This window comes from Elgaria multicarinata, chromosome 11 (genome assembly GCF_023053635.1).
Source record: "Elgaria multicarinata webbii isolate HBS135686 ecotype San Diego chromosome 11, rElgMul1.1.pri, whole genome shotgun sequence".
Taxonomy (NCBI): domain Eukaryota; kingdom Metazoa; phylum Chordata; class Lepidosauria; order Squamata; family Anguidae; genus Elgaria; species Elgaria multicarinata.
The window spans coordinates 44,968,708-44,985,433 of record NC_086181.1 but is presented as its reverse complement, the minus strand read 5'-3'; the positions used below and the strand labels follow the sequence as shown (position 1 = coordinate 44,985,433).

Here is a 16,726-nt window from a genome sequence, read left to right as displayed (position 1 = left end):
TGGGCTACTGAGACCAAAAACGTTTCTTGCAGTATCCTTCTTCAAAAAGAATGCTTGCAATTCTTCAATAACACCCTGTAGTGCTTTTTTTGGGGGGGGGGCATTGTTTATTTTTGCTAATGGCTGCATCACGCACAGAAATTTGACTGCATCTCTGGGTTGAGAAAAGTTTCAGCTTTGCCCTTCCTGCTTTACGTAACGGCACAAGAGACCCGCCGTAGGGAAAAGCAGGCAACATTAGCAGGCAGATCTTTGGAAGACGTCCAGAGCATCTTCTGGCTAAGCTACATTTCCTCTCGGGGTACCTTGGGAGAAAAGCCATTCCAAGAAGATCTTTAAAACTGGTTTGAGAGTTCAGATTTTGTTTTGATAGTCTAGCAGATGCTCTTCTCTTCTTAATTAGCACCCCCGCTAATTAAGAAAGAGGGGGATCTAATTTCCAGTTTTGGCTCAGGGCGATGATCACTTAAGCTGAGCAAGTGGAAGCACATCTAGAAAGGCAGGGGTGGGTGAAGGGAGAGAACTTGATCTTAAAAGTAGAATTTGGCTTCCACAATTAACTCCTTCCCTCCCAAAAGCTCAGAGAAGGACTGCAAATTCTCCCTGCCTCATTGTTATTTGGGGAACCAAGCTAATGAGCAAACTTCTTAAGAATTTGACCCTAACTTTTCTCTATTTAAGAACCCAGTGGGATCAGGGCCACCATGCATGGGTAGGCTGTGTAAAACCTTCTCATTCAGCTACTTTTATCATGCCTAAATTTGCAAGCAAAGAGATTAAAGGGGGGAGGAATCCCTGCATCAGGACTAATGGGGATAAATTTAAGTAGGGGTGGTGATTGGAATGACTGGGTGGGAAAACCTAAACTCATCTGCACATGGTTAGGGTGACCATATTTTGGAAACCAAAAAGGAGGACAACATGGTCGGCATGTTAAAATTATTTTAAAAAAATAATTTTAAAACCTCAAACTATTTAAAAAATCCTAAAACTGAATGGTTGGACAGATCTGTTTCAAACTTGGCATAGCTAAAGTCCTTGTTAAGAGCAATCATGGTGCCAAGTTTCATCTCTTTATCTTTAAAAATAACATTTTTTAAAAAAAAAATTAAATCCTCAAATTTTAAAAAAATCCTAAAAATCAATGGATGAACAGATCTGTTTCAAATTTGGTATGGCTAAAGCTCTACCTAAAAGCTATCATGGTGCCATCTTTCATCTCTTTATCTTTAAAAATGACAATTTTAAAAATAATAATTCTAAAACCTCAATTTTAAAATAATTCCTTAAAAATCAATGGATGAACAAATCTGTTTCAAATTTGGTAAGACTAAAGCCCTTCCTAAGAGCTACCATCGTGCCAAGTTTCATGACTTTATCTTAAAAAATGATGGAGTTATAAGCATTTTTGTTAATTCCCATTAGAGCTGCTCTTTGGAAAAAAATCCGGATTTCCCCTCCCCCTCCTGGATTTGTCATCAAAAACCCAGGCAAATCCAGTCATATGGTCACCCTACACATGGTGTTCCCAATCCAGATCAGGTCCCTGCATGCTCACACTTGTGGTGCAGTGGCTAGAGTCTTGGACTGGGAGTCAGTAGATCCGGGTTCTAGTCCCCACTTGGTCATGGAAACCCACTGGGTGACTTTGGGCCAGTCACAGACTCTCAGCCCAACCCACCTCACAGGGTTGTTGTTGTGAGGATAAAATGGAGAGGAGGAGGAGGAGGATTATATAGGCCGTGTTGGGTTCCTTGGAGGAAAAAAGGCGGGATATAAGTGTAATAAATAAATTAAAAAGTGTTAGGATCAGCAAGATTCTACACATTTAACATAGCCTGTAGTTAAGCCCTGCATGTTCTTTGGCCTTGAACCTGACAGTCTACAGATCTGGGGGAAGACGGCCCAGCCACCGTTCTGCCTCCAAATGCCCAAAGCTTTGTGCATGCAGAAGTGGGAATAACTTTGGCACAGTGGATGCTTCTGTTTTCAACAGGGGCGCAAGTCGGCTTGCTTCTGCACCCCGGAGTCACCCCACAAGCTGCTTCGGAATACAGGTCCCAAGGCCCGGCTCTCAGATGCTCACTTCTCTATGGCGGTCCAGATCTTCATGCCATCATCCCTGTAGTAATAATTGGGCAGCGAGTCGACTCCCCGGGCTTTGAAGTCATCCGGGAGGCAAAGGGAAGTGTAGGTAGTGGCTTGGGTGCCTCTTGCTAGCAGTTCCAACATCCCGTCACGGCCCGTCGCGGCGGCCTGCGGAGCGAGAGAGAAGAGGTCAAGGACCAAGGAGGCAAAATTCCAGCGTATGGAACCGTTCCACCCACTAGAATCAATGAGACAGTTGATTCTGCTATAGCCTACTGGCTCCCACTATAGGTGGCCCTATAGATTTCCTCCAGTACCAGTTGGGGTATCTCGTTGGCCGCTGGGCGAACAGGCTGAATGGGCTAGCTAGGCCTTTGCTTTGATCCAGAACAGCTCTTTTTATGTTGCTGGACTGCAGGCAGCTAAAAGCTGTATCTCACTCTATACGACAACGGGATTGGTCCTCATTGAATATAAACCCGATTTTTTGTTGATTCGGATCTAGGCAAAGAACATCACACTGCAGCAGCAACAGTGATTTATCTCCTGAATTTACTGCTCAGAATATGCAGATAGGAGAGCCCTTGCGGAGAAAAGTCGCTCCGCTGGGCATGAAACTTTTTTTTTTTGGTGGTGCAGTTATTAATGCGCACATACGCACATACAAAGCTACAGAACCCTAATATTTTATCTGCAGAGCTCTGCAGATTCATATAAGAGAAAAAATGGGGGGGGGGAGGAACAAGGAAGCAGAGGAGAATGAGAGAGGAGGGCTGAACACGTCTCCTCCCTCTGACTGCCCGTTCCCCCCTCTTTGTTTTAATTTTATAAGCTCTATTTGCGGAGCTCCGCAGATTCATATAATCAAAAATGAAAATGGCGGGAAAGAACGAGGCAGCCAGAGGAGGACGCAATAGGTGGGAAGGCGGGAAATTGGCCAATCACTTTGTCCTGCCCTCAAAGCCACGCACACATTTCAAAATACAATTTAACTCCCCCAACGACACATAACTATAATGCGGTGCAAACTCGAAGGTTGATCTAAAAGCTGCGGTAAATTGCAACTACGAATCTGCGCATTTTCCGGTTAAAAACCCGCCACTGCAGCGAATGGACAGCTGCGTCATGCTGAAACGTGAATCTTCATGTTTAGGTTGGGGTAAAGTAGCTGAATGGACATCCCCCTGGGCAGGAGCAGTATATGCCGCTCCCCCTTCACTGCTCATTCCTACTATGACGTGATTGGCTCCCAGCCTGGCTGTGAGCCTTAGAATCACAGAATCATAGAATAGTAGAGTTGGAAGGGGCCTATAAGGCCATCGAGTCCAACCCCCTGCTCAATGCAGGAATCCACCCTAAAGCATCCCTGACAGATGGTTGTCCAGTTGCCTCTTGAAGGCCTCTAGTGTGGGAGAGCCCACAACCTCCCTAGGTCACTGATTCCATTGTCGTACTGCTCTAACAGTCAGGAAGTTTTTCCTGATATCCAGCCAGAATCTGGCTTCCTGTCACTTGATCCCGTTATTCCGTGTCCTGTACTCTAGGAGGATCAAGAAGTGTTCCCGGCCCTCCTCTGTGACAACCTTTTAAGTATTTGAAGAGTGCTATCATGTCTCCCCTCAATCCTCTCTTCTCCAGGCTAAACATGCCCAGTTCTTTCAGTCTCTCTTCATAGGGCTTTGTTTCCAGACCCCTGATCATCCTGGTTGCCCTCCTCTGAACACGTTCCAGCTTGTCTGCGTCCTTCTTGAATTGTGGAGCCCAGAACTGGACGCAATACTCTAGATGAGGCCTAACCAGAGCCGAATAGAGAGGAACCCGTTCCTCACGTGATTTGGAAGCTATACTTCTATTAATGCAGCCCAAAATAGCATTTGCCTTTCTTGCAGCCATATCGCACTGTTGGCTCATATTCAGCTAGGGAAGGCTCCCACCTCTGACGGGCTTGAACATTCCACTGGCTTCCTGCCAACATGGCAGCACTTCCTGTCCATCAGAACTCACTCATTCTTGACTCCTCCTACAGCTGTGAATGCCTTTCTTGGATGCAGGACTGTGGCTTAGTCTGCTTGGTCCATAGATTGTTGATTTGCATATACTGTACGCCCCATGACGTATAAATGGTTCTCAACCCAGCACGAGCCACCTGTCTTAACCCAGGCTGTACCTATGTGGGTTTTTGTTTACTGGCTATTCTTAGAAACCAGGAAGCCTCACTCTCAAACTATCCTCCTTTTGTGAACACATCTTACCTTATCCAGTAACCCTCCGGCTTGGAGAAGACCGGTGCGAGCGAGAGTGTTGATGTGGAATATGTAACGGGTGTGGGGTATCAGGAGCTGGTGGAAAGAGAGGAAGGAGGGGGGAGGGAAATACCAGGCTAAGAATGGGCTTTGCCTTCAAAGTGCACTTGCTTCTACCTTCCTCCCCACACCCAAATCCAAACTTTCTGGAGTGTAACCTTTTGGCAGAATTTCTGAATTTTCTGCTATGTTTTGCTTCTGAGACACAAACATTCAGAATCATAAAACAGGAAATTATAGGAAATGAAGATAGAGGGTTCTGCTATTTCTGCAGCTTTCCAGGACATTGATGATGACATGTTTTCAGGTGCATTTTAGGGCAACGACGTGGACTGAGGTCCTGCTTGTTTAAAGAAGCAAAGAAAAAGAATGCTGGTATTTTGCAGTCACCTAAGAATAATCTGCAGCTCAGTCCAAATTGCCCTAGTGAGCTGGTAGGTGTTTTTCTTGCAATTTATTTATGTATTTATTACATTTTTATACTGTCCAATAGTTGAAGCACTCTGGGCAGTTCACAAAAATTAAAACCATGAAATGCATAATAAAACAACCAACAGTCTAAAAACAGGGGTCTCTAACCCCCAGGCCATAGACCGGTACAGGTCTGTGGCCTGTTAGGAACCGGGCCACGCAGATGAGATGCTTTCAGGCCCCCACCTCCACCCCCCACTTCAGCGTACCTGGGCGCGGGGCGCCCTCTTGCCTGCCCAGCTGAAGCGAAGCCAGGACGCTGGAGTGGAAGTGGGTGGGTGGGCTTCCCCAAACCATCCCCTCAACGCCCCCCCCCCCAAGTCCGTGGAAAAATTGTCTTCCACGAACCCGGTCCCTGGTGCCAAAAAAGTTGGGGACTGCTGGTCTAAAAACACAAATACAAAATACAATATAAAAAGCACAACCAGGATAAAACCACACAGCGGAAGTTGATATACATTAGGTTAAAGTACGGAATTAAAACAGCAAGTTTAAATTTAAGTTAAATTAGGTGTTAAAATACTGAGAAAATAAAGGTCTTCAGATGGCGACGGAAGGAGTTCAGTGTAGGCGCCAGGTGGACCTCTCTGGGGAGCTCATTCCACAGCCGGGGTGCCACAGCAGAGAAAGCCCTCCTCCTAATAGCCACCTGCCTCACTTCCTTTGGCAGGGGCTCACGGAGAAGGACCCCTGAGGATGATCTTAAGGTCCGGGCAGGTACATGTGGGAGGAGGCGTTCTTTCAAATAACCTGGCCCCGTTTAGGGCTTTGAATGTTAGTACCAGCACTTTGAATCAGGCCCGGACCTGGACTGGCAGCCAATGAAGTTGTAAAAGGACTGGCGTGATGTGGTCTCGCTGGCCATTTTAACACTCCCCTGCCAAGGAGACCATCGCTGGGAGCGTCATCTGCAAGACCCTTACCTTGTAGATCGGGTGGCACATGGGTAGCTGGTGGAGGGTGGCCATGGCGTAGACCTCGCCCAGGAAGTGAGCCTCGAGGAGGTGGGTGTTGACTTCGTGGACGTGGAAGTTGGCTAGCCGCACCCAGATCTTGGCAAGCGTCCAGTCCCATTGGGAGTCAGAGGGCAGGAAAATTGGATTCTCGGGGCCCGGGGTCTGGCTAATCTGCTCGGAAGGAAGAGGTCACAGGAAGCTCAGCTAGTTAGCCCTGCTTTATGCCTGCAAGGGCAGGAGCTGGCAGGAGAGGGCAGCAGCGGACTGGAGGTAGGTGCCACACAGCTCTGTGTGGGAGGAAGAAGCTATCTGCACCCATGGGACCATTGTCTTGTGGGTTGCATATAGAATAGGGTGACCATATTTTGGAAACCAAAAAGGAGGACAACATGGTCGCCATGTTAAAATTATTTTTAAAAACTAATTTTAAAACCTCAAACTTTTTTTAAAAAATCCTAAAACTCAATGGATGGACAGATCTGTTTCAAACTTGGCATAGCTAAAGTCCTTGTTAAGAGCAATCACGGTGCCAAGTTTCATCTCTTTATCTTTAAAAATAACATTTTTTTTTTTCTAAAATCCTCAAATTTTAGAAAATTCCTAAAAATCAATGGATGAACAGATCTGTTTCAAATTTGGTATGGCTATCTCTCTACCTAAAAGCTATCATGGTGCCAACTTTCATCTCTTTATCTTTAAAAATGACGATTTTAAAAATAATAATTTTAAAACCTCCATTTTTAAAAAATTCCTAAAAAATTAATACATGAACGGATCTGTTTCAAATATGACTAAAGCCCTTCCTAAGCCCTTCCATCATGCCAAGTTTCATGTCTTTAGCTTAAGAAATGATGGAGTTATAAGCATTTTTGTTAATTCCCATTAGAGCTGTTCTTTGGAAAAATCCGGATTTCCCCTCCCCCTCCTGGATTTGTCATAAAAAATCCGGGCAAATCCGGGCAGATCCGGTCATATGGTCACCCTAATAGAAGGTCCCAGGCATCTCCAGCTGTTTAAGACCCTGGAGTGTCACTGCCAATCAGAGACAGTGGAGGCTGGTGGCTCCGATGTCAATGGGGTGGGAAGTCCACTCCGGGTCTCAGTCAGAAACATTCAGAACTCTAAAGGACCTTGGATCGCACCTTTAGAGTTCTGACTGAAACCCAGAGTGGATTCACTGACCCACCGGCATCACAGCCACCAGCCTCTCCTGATCTGAGCAGACTTTGGCAGGATCTGCACTATGGCTTTAAAACAGTTTAGTAGTGACAACTGTTGGGGCCCAGGACACACTCCACATACAATTTTCAAACCGTTTTCAAAGTGTCAAGTCCTGCTTGGTGAAGATCTGGCCCAGATCAGGCAAAACAGAAATTAGTCGGACCTGAGCTATGGTGACTTTCTATAGTCCTGTATTATTATTATTGATTCACTTAGTCGTCAAGTTCCTGGTCTTCATTATATTTTGACAGATTCGCCGGCCTTACATAAGTCCTGCTGAAGTGAAGTCCCGAAAGCAGGGATAGGGAAAAGGAGGCTCATCCCTCACCATTTGCTACCCTGGCTGTGGCTGCTGGGACTTGCAGTCCCAACACATCTGGAGGGCCAAAAGTATTCTGCTCCTGTCCTAAAAAAACTTGTTCTTCTGTGGCCCTTACTGTGAAAACAGCTGGAAAACTTGAAAACAGGCTAGAACAATAACTTGCCCTCCACGGCAGGCTCTAAAGCAGCCTTCCCCATCCTGACGTCACCCTGATGTGTTGGACTACACCTCCCATCATCCCCAGCCACCCATTTGGGGAAGGGTGACCTAGACAATCCATGGCAAATAAGACATTTGAACCCAGGACTTCCTTTTTCACCGTTCAGTTTCTGAGTGACTACCCTTTATTACTGCTTCTTGTAGATACCGTATTTCTTCGATTGTAAGACGCCATCGATAGTAAGACGCACACTCATTTCAGTACCACCAACAGGAAAAAAAAAACCCTAAGACACACTCGCGATTCTAAGATGCACCCCGTTTTTAGAGATGTTTATATGGGGGGAAAAGTGTGTCTTAGAATCGAAGAAATAGGGTAGTTGATGACATTGTTCTGTAATCAATTAAGCTTCCCCCCCCCCCCCATTTTCTTGATTGTTATATAGACCTGACGCCTGCCCAGCACGAAGGATGCAATTGCACCTTGTGTCCTCATCACCGGTCTCTGGGCTCCCTGATTGGTTGGCTTCCAACTTTGGGAGTGGAAATACAGAGGTGTTCAGGATGGGGAAGGGGTACTGGTCTTTCCCAAGCAAATTTCCCATGCTTCTGAGCTAGTTGGAGGTTTAAGCAGCAGCCCAGGATGGACTGGGGTCTGTATGAGAAGCATCTGGGACAAGGGATGAGAAGCCACCTGCATCCTCCTGTTACCTGTATAGCCACGGGCATCATTTGCCCTTTCAGATTCAGGTGCAGCAGACAGAGCGGGGCTTCAATGTACTGCTGCTCCCCGTCCAATTCACAGGTGGGGATATCCTTAAGGATCTTGTAATCTACAATAAAGATGTTTCCTTTCTGGGGGTGGGAGGAGAGAGAGAGAGAGAGAGAGAGAGAGAGAGAGAGAGAGAGATTAGGCCAAGTGAAACACAGAGAGTGCATTGGGTATACAGCTCTGCTTGTACCTGTTAGAATTAAATCATTCACATCGCACATTTAATTTATAGAAGAGCTTTAAAAGGGGGCACGTTTGTCCTCGCAACAACCTGATGTGGCATGTTTGCTGTCTTACAGGCAGGGGAACGACAAAAAGAAAGGGGAGTAGCCCTCACGTAGAGAAGGTAAGAAAAAGGACCTAAGAAATTTGGTTCAATTTCCTATTGAACTCAAAAATTCTTGTTCAATATTGTGTATTTACACACTAATCAGTGAATATAATAACTCTCAACCATGGTCCAATTTACAGACAACAGTAAACAGTTGAGATTACAGATATGGATGTACAATCAATATACATAGTTTGTACATGTTAGAATTTTAAATCATTCACATTGCAGGGGAAACAGAAACTGAAAGATTTCTCTGGACAACACATTCATGGCAAAAGTAGGACTTGAACACAGGTCCTAAATCCGAGTACACTTTCCCATCCACTGTGTTACAAGGCCAGGGAGAGGACATGCTTGTGACGAAATCTAGTTCTGAGATTTCCAGGTGCCTCTGCTTGCTGCCTGAAGAGTCAAACTGGCATGCCAACCAGTGAATAAATTTACTTCCTACACATTTGATTATGCTTTCCAGGCTGCCTTCGGAGTCCATCAGGTATGAGCAGTACGACAATGGAACCAGTTACCTAGGGAGGTTGTGGGCTCTCCTACACTAGAGGCCTTCAAGAGGCAGCTGGACAACCACCTGTCAGGGATGCTTTAGGATGGAGTCCTGCATTGAGCAGGGGGTTGGACTGGATGGCCTTATAGGCTCCTTCCAACTCTACTATTCTATGATTCTAGGTATTTGTCTAGTTTACCTTCAGCTCTTCCTGGAGGTTGGTGGATTCCCCCAAGCTACCAGCCACCATCTCCTGGGTCACGGGGAAGTTCTCTGGGATCTTGGTGCATTTTTGGATTATCACAGGGTTGACTCCATTCAGATATTGGGAGCCAAAGAAATCATCGTCCATCCAGTGATCTGCCACGTATTCTGCAGTTGAAAAATAACCATGATGGATATCTTTTTATTATTATTATTATTGAGCATTATGTTAATTCTTGGATTGGTGAGTTGTTGTTTTGTGTGTGTGTGTGTTTTTTTTTTTTAATTTTTACTGAGTGAGAAATATTTGCAATTCTTCTGGGGCTGATCATTCTCAAATCGGCACCACAATGTTGTGAGATGCAGCAAGATGTGGCAAAATCTACACATTGGGAGTGATTTTATAAGAACATGCAACGACAGGGGAGTGTGTGTGTGTGTGTGTGTGAGAGAGAGAGAGAGAGAAGTGTCCCTATGATCAGTGCAGGCCAGTGGCTCCGATGTCAGTGGGACGGTGAATCCGCTCTGGGTTTCAACGCGAACCAGTCAGAACTCTAAAGGAGGTCTTCATCTTGGATTCCTCCTTTAGAGCTGTCATGCCTCACCTCAATGAAGATTCCTCTGATGAGGAAGAGGAAGGAGAGACCCAGTCCAACGTGCTGCAGCGAGACCCAAAGCCAGATGGAGGTTTGAAAGCTTTGGCTGACCGCATTTCGGACTGGCTCTCTCCCTCCTCTTCCTCATCAGAAGGATCTTCCTCGAGGTGAGGCATGACAAGAGTTCTGATTGAAACCCACTGATATTGGAACCACCAGATCGATCGATCTTTCATCTCAAAAAGAGGATTGGAACGCTGGAAAAGGTGCAAAATCGGTCAACCAAACTGATCAGTGGATTGGAACCTATGAGGAAAGGTTTCAGGGCTTGTTAGTTTAGGGTGGGGGAAGAAAATATGACAGAAGTGTATAAAGTAACGCATGGTGTAGAGAAAGAGGACAGGGGGAAATATTTCTCCTTTCTCATAACCCAGGAGCGTCCAATGAAGCTTAGTGAGAGATCCTGGGTACAGAAAAGGAAGGACTTCTTCACACAGTACGAACTCAGACGACGTAATTCACTGCCACAAGGCACAGTGATGGCACCCGATTTAGATGGTTTTGAAAGGGGGTTCAAATCCCTGGAGGTCAGGGCTCTCAATGGCTACTAGTCCTGGTGGCTCTATGCTATCTCCTGGATCAGAGACAGTATGCATTAAGGTCCCGTCAGGGCTGGTGCCAGACTGTTTTGCGCCCTAGGCAAGGTGAGCTACTTTCACACACACACACACACACACACACACACACACACACACACGCCAACTTTGATTTTTAAGAACAGATGTTTCCTTGAAAAAATAAGAAGCACAAAACTTGAAACTGCTAAATTTATTTAAAAATGCAAGAAATACGTCAGGCCAATTATAGCAAACAAATTGGAAAGGAACGTCTATGGGTCTAAAATGCATTATTTAATAGGAATATCACCTCCAAATCATCCCCCTCCCAACTCACACACACGTGCACACACACACTCAGCATCACTCACTCCAAACAAACACACACATGAACACATGCATTCACTCAAAGACCCCATGCACCCCATGCACCCATACATTCTCTCTCTCTCTCTCTCTTCCGAGCACGTTCCAGAAGTCCGAACATGGAGCTGCCCCACCCCCACCCCAGCGTCCCTGGCTTCGCTTTGGCTGGGCGGGTACGGGGCGCCATCTCGCCCGCCCATGCCCAGCTGAATCCTCGGGCTGGCCCGGCCCACAGCCAACGCGCGTGAGTGCTGCGCTGTGCCCGGCGCCCCTCTTAGCTTGGCGCCCTAGGCGGCCGCCTGAGTGGCCTCTATGGTAGCACCGACCCTGGGTCCCGTCAGCTAGGAACAAAAGCATAGGCGTGCGCAGCACATTCCATTAAGGTGTGCAATGCACCCAAGGATTTTTTTTTTTAAAAGGCATAACGGACATTATTTTTATTCATTCATTATTAAATACTGTAGTCACTGATGCCCTATTGCACGTTCTGCTTGCCTGACTGTGGCAGGGGCGTTGCAGGTGGTGGTGGGGAATGAGGAGATACTCCTCAAGACCCAGCATTGGTGGGGCTTTGTGGTGACACTGACCAGAGGAAGGGCTTTAGAGGTGATACTAGACTTCAGGGCCCCTCTTCCTGGCCTCTTTGAAGTGTGGCTCCCAGAAGAGTGATTCCTTTTCGCTCCTGCTGCCGGAAGAACTGGCATGATGTATGGAGTGGAAGCAGTGGAGCAGCAGGAGGGCAGCTGGGGAAACATTCCCACTGCATCTGGATCCCCCTCTAGATCTCTACTCAATGCCCCCCACAATTTGGCACATATTGATTGAGACTTTAGGGTGTGCCTGGGTTCACCTGGCACACCCTTTGTGCACGCCTATGAACAAAAGCTGGCAAGAGCTATGGCCCTCATGTCCTGCTCGTGGGCTCTGTAGTGGGACACCTGGTGGACCACGGGAGTGGATGGCGCGTTAGACAAGGTTGCTAACTGTCCATTGTGGGGCATCCCAGCTGCCATCTGCTCCGGAAAGGGAGACCCACCTGAGACTGCGTTTTTGTTGAACCAGAAGACTTTGCGGATGTCGTCCAGGCTTTGCCACGATTCTCTGAGGTTGGAGAAGCCTTTCAGCCTCAGCTCGAATTCCCTGAGGGCAAGGACCACAATAGACGCTGGAGCAACTTAGAAAATCAAGTCAATTGCACCAGTCAACCACAACTCGTACCACATACTATTGAGCTGCAGTTCCAAAAGACACCAGCATGTGGCGCTGCTCAATACAGCCTGCAGGGCAGAAGCATGAACCTGAGATTTTTTTAAAAAATGGTTGGGTAATTTAGGGTCCAATCCTGTGCATGTTTAGACCAAAAAAAAGTCCTACAACTCCCAGCATTCCCCAGCCAGCCATGGGAGTTGTAGTCCTTTTTTTCTGTCTAAATATGCACAGGATTACACCCTAAATACCTGAGGAAATAGAAGGCATCAATAGACATCAATGGGTCCACATGTTGACGCAAACACGCGATGTGCCTTTGAATCACCCCAAATTTTGAACACTGTGGTCCGGATAGCAAGCTGCTTTATTGCATATATTTAAAATTAAATTTAAATTTAAAAAATTTAAATTAAATTTAAATAAAATAAAATAAAATGTAAATAATTTTTTTTTAAAAAAATTAAATTACTATTTAAAAAAGTAATGTTAATACATTCATGCATGATGCAGAAATAATATCGGACCTCGCTTCTGCAGAGGGGGAGAGACACACACGTATCCCAGCTAACAAAAACTAGGCTGACAACTATTACCCAGAGGACCTTTTCTTCTGCCGCTCCCAGTTTGTGGAATGGCCTGCCGGGAGAGGTTCGTCAACTTACCAGTTGTTGAATTTAAGAAAGCCATAAAGACTGATCTCTTTCAGCAGGCCTACCCAGCTGAATTTTAAGATGCCTTTTTTTTTTAATGGTGTGCTGCTTTTAATGATGCACTGGTTTTAAATGTTTGAATTAGTTTTCTGAACTTTATGGTGTTTTTATTTGTGTTGTACCCCACCTCGATCCAGAGGGAGGGGCGGGTAACAAATACATAAATAAATAAATATATTATTATTATTATTATTATTATTATTATTATTATTATTATTATTATTATTATTTGTTTCAGCCAGGCATTTTCTGGTGATGAAGAAGAAAAATGGACCCAGGAATAACCCAGGGCTTTGCGGTCCATCTGTATCAGCCTTTGCCAACCTTGTGCTCTGGAAATGGGTGGGGCTACCAACCCCATCATCCCCAGTCACCATGACCAATGACTGGGGAAGATGGGAGGTGTGAGCCAAGGAACGCTGAACTATATCTTTGCCCCATCTAGAACAGTATGTAAATTCAGACTGGGAAGAGGTTGTCCGGGTTTTTTCCAGCCCTTCTATGTAAGATCTCTCTAAGTGAAGACCTCACTGGGGATCCTTGACATGCAAAGTGCAAACATGAGCAGGGCTGGTGCTACCATAGAGGCCATTCAGGTGGCTGCCTAGAGCGCCAAGGTAAGGGGGGGGTGCCGAACGCTGCACCCGGAAGCCGCTGTCTCACAGTGGCTCTGAGAGGGCGGCTTCCGGGTACACCATTCCAAAGCCACCCGCTTGCCCCAGCGTCCTGGCTTTGCTTCAGCTGGGCGCCCACCCAGCTGAAGCGAAGCCACGCCTGCCCCCCCCTCCAGCGTCCTGGCTTCGCTTCGGTTGGGTGAACGCCCAGCCGAAGCGAAGCCAGGATGCTGGGGTGGGCGGGCGGCTTTGGAACAGCGTGCCCGGAAGTCGCTCTCCCAGAGCGGCTTCCGGCCAGGTGCGCCGTTCCGAAGCCGCCGCCCCACCCCAGCATCCTGGCTTCGCTTCGGCTGGGCAGGCGAGATGGCACCTTGCACCTCGGTACGCTGGGGTGGGTGTGGATGAAAGCAGCTCAACTGCCTAGGGCGCAAAATAGTCTGGCACCGGCCCTGAACATGAGCACTCAGCCATCCACAGGAAAAGCAAGAGGCTAGTTTTGCTTCCTAGAAAAATGGTTCAGCACCTTTCAACCAGAAATAGAGCAGAGAAAATCTCTCTTTCTCTCTCTCTCTCTCTCTCTGTCGCTCTCTGGAAAGACAAGTTGCTAGTGTAACTAACTAATCCTCAAGTTTCTAGTCCTTACTTTATTTATCTGGTGGCAACTTTTTAAAAACAGCAGCAACAACAACAATCTTTGAATTATTTCTTTTCCTTTTTATTAATGGAGCCTTACTCAGAAGCCTTCAGAAACCTGGAGCCCGCACCGGTGTGGTCCCTTGACAGGTGCCCGGCTGCTCTGCCTGCTTTTAACGGCCGGCCCTGCTTCAAGCATTTATCCCCCACTTCCAGGAGGCTGGAAACGAAGGGGCCGCTCCGGGGAAATGGAGGGAGGGGCTCTCCCTATGCAGTTTGTGGCTGCGAGTTCCAAACGTCTGCCACGTGCGTGGGAAAATCATGCAGGTTTTCTCGCTGCTCATAACTCCAATCCTGGTGGACAGGTTAAACTGGCCCTATGCTGTGGGAAGTGTTGCCAGTGATGGTAAAATGATAACGCGGCGGGTGTGTGTAGGTGTGTGCAACTAACGCTGATGGCCAGGGATTGTGAAAGGGGAATTCCTGGGCTGCAGGGATGCTTCATTTGCATCTGCTGCAGTGACTTGGCAGGGCGGGTTCTCAGGCCACCTTCGCAGCACTCCTGTTGGGCAGGAGGACGTGGCATGACTTCAGCACATGATGCGCCAGAGCTCAAATGGAAGTACTCGGCCTGCCCTCAGCTCCTCTCCCCTCTGGCGTTAGTTCCCTATACTCATGCTCTAACCCAGCTTCAAGATACTGGTCCTCATGATTTGCAACCCAGCCGTCTGCATCCTCCTTGTTATAGCAAGTCACTTGAGCTGACTTGCTATTGGCCCTCCTGCCTGATCTCCATCGCTCCATCCTTCGGTTGACGTGCCCTTCCACGTAGCGTGGTGACACAGCCCCTGCGTGGCATGGAGAGTTGTGAGTTCAATACCACAAACGAGAAGGATCTTGGAATTGTTGTAGATCGCAAGCTGAATAGGAGCCAACAGTGCGATACGGCTGCAAGAAAGGCAAATGCTATTTTGGGCTGCATTAATAGAAGTATAGCTTCCAAATCACGTGAGGTCCTGGTTCCTCTCTATTCGGCCCGGGTTAGGCCTCATCTAGAGTATTGCGTCCAGTTCTGGGCTCCACAATTCAAGAAGGATGCAGACAAGCTGGAGCGTGTTCAGAGGAGGGCAACCAGGATGATCAGGGGTCTGGAAACAAAGCCCTATGAAGAGAGACTGAAAGAACTGGGCATGTTTAGCCTGGAGAAGAGAAGATGGAGGGGAGACATGAGAGCACTCTTCAGATACTTAAAAGGTTGTCACACAGAGGAGGGCCAGGATCTCTTCTCGATCCTCCCAGAGTGCAGGACACGGAATAACGGGCTCAAGTTAAAGGAAGCCAGATTCCAGCTGGACATCAGGAAAAACTTCCTGACTGTTAGAGCAGTACGACAATGGAATCAGTGACCTAGGGAGGTTGTGGGCTGTCCCACACTAGAGGCCTTCAAGAGGCAGCTGGACAAGCATCTGTCAGGGATGGTTTAGGGTGGATTCCTGCATTGAACAGGGGGTTGGACTCAATGGCCTTGTAGGTCCCTTCCAACTCTGCTATTCTATGATTCTATGATCTGTGATTCAGTCCCCGGCACCTCCATTGAAAAGGGGCCAGGGGGAGGGGAGGCAGAATCCTTCTCCATCCTGGCTGGGGCTAATGGGAGTTGAAGTCCAAAACATCTGGAGGGCACCAGGTTGGAGAAGGCTGGTGCAGGTGAGCAACAACCTGGGTTAGAGGCTGTGTTGTCTCTAGGCTTTAAGATGCTTCCTGCAGGTGGCCCACTGGCTTTGGAATTCCTTGCCAAGGGAGGCCTGGCTTGTAGCCCGGTCTCTGATAACCTTCCACCAGCGGAAACAAACTTTTAAATTCGGCCCATAAACTGAGATATAAGTATGTGGTAATTGTTTTTAAACTGGTTATTCTCACTCTTTTTATTGCTGTTTTTACCTGCCTTGATAAATGTACGTTCCCCCCCACCCCACCTTCATAGTCTATTGCTGTTCACCGGATTCTATTCTTCTATATTGTCTTTAATCTTGCATTTTGTGATGCTGTATTTCATTGCATAGTTCTTGTAGTGTTAGCTGCCTTCAGTGCCATTGGGTGGAAAGGTGGCGTATAAATCCAGTGGACAAACACACACACACATACACACACACATATCATACAGAATGGCAGTGGAGGCTGGTGCCTCTGATGCCAGTGGGGTGGTGAATCCGTTCCAGGTTTCAGTCAGAACACGAAAGGAGTGATCCAGAGTCCACAATGGGGCAGTGAACCCAGTCCAAGCTTCAGTCAGAACCAGTCTGAATGCTGAAGGAGCTATCCAAGGTGTACTATACCAATGCGGCAGTGAATCCGCTCTGGGTTTCAGCCAGAACTAGCCAGACCTCTAAAGGAGCTCCTTTAGAGTTCTGGCTAGTTCTGACTGAAACTCAGAGCGGATTCAGTGCCCCATTGATATCAGAGCCACCAGCACCTTGAATAGCTCCTTTAGAGTTCTGGGTGAAACCCAGAGTGGATTCACCACCCCACTGAAATCAGAGCCACCAGCCTCCATTGCAAATGGAGGCTTTTGGTAGGCAAAAGCCTGCCAAAATCAGCATGTCAAATTTGGGTCTAAAATCATAGGAAGCTGCTTTATCTTGAGCCAGACCC

General features: G+C 47.2%; 1 protein-coding gene across 1 annotated transcript in view; it reads right to left on the bottom strand.

Moving 5' to 3' along the window:
• The window catches only part of LOC134406118 (hydroperoxide isomerase ALOXE3-like), a 33,061-nt gene that overhangs the window by 9,554 nt on the left and 6,781 nt on the right, over nt 1–16,726 (bottom strand). The window contains exons 5-10 of the mRNA XM_063137390.1: nt 11,945–12,048; nt 9,325–9,497; nt 8,232–8,375; nt 5,786–5,989; nt 4,341–4,427; nt 2,087–2,256 (exon numbers count right to left, since the gene is read on the bottom strand). Of these exons, the coding sequence (XP_062993460.1) occupies nt 2,087–2,256; nt 4,341–4,427; nt 5,786–5,989; nt 8,232–8,375; nt 9,325–9,497; nt 11,945–12,048 (882 nt within the window). The remainder of the gene's footprint in view (nt 1–2,086; nt 2,257–4,340; nt 4,428–5,785; nt 5,990–8,231; nt 8,376–9,324; nt 9,498–11,944; nt 12,049–16,726) is intronic.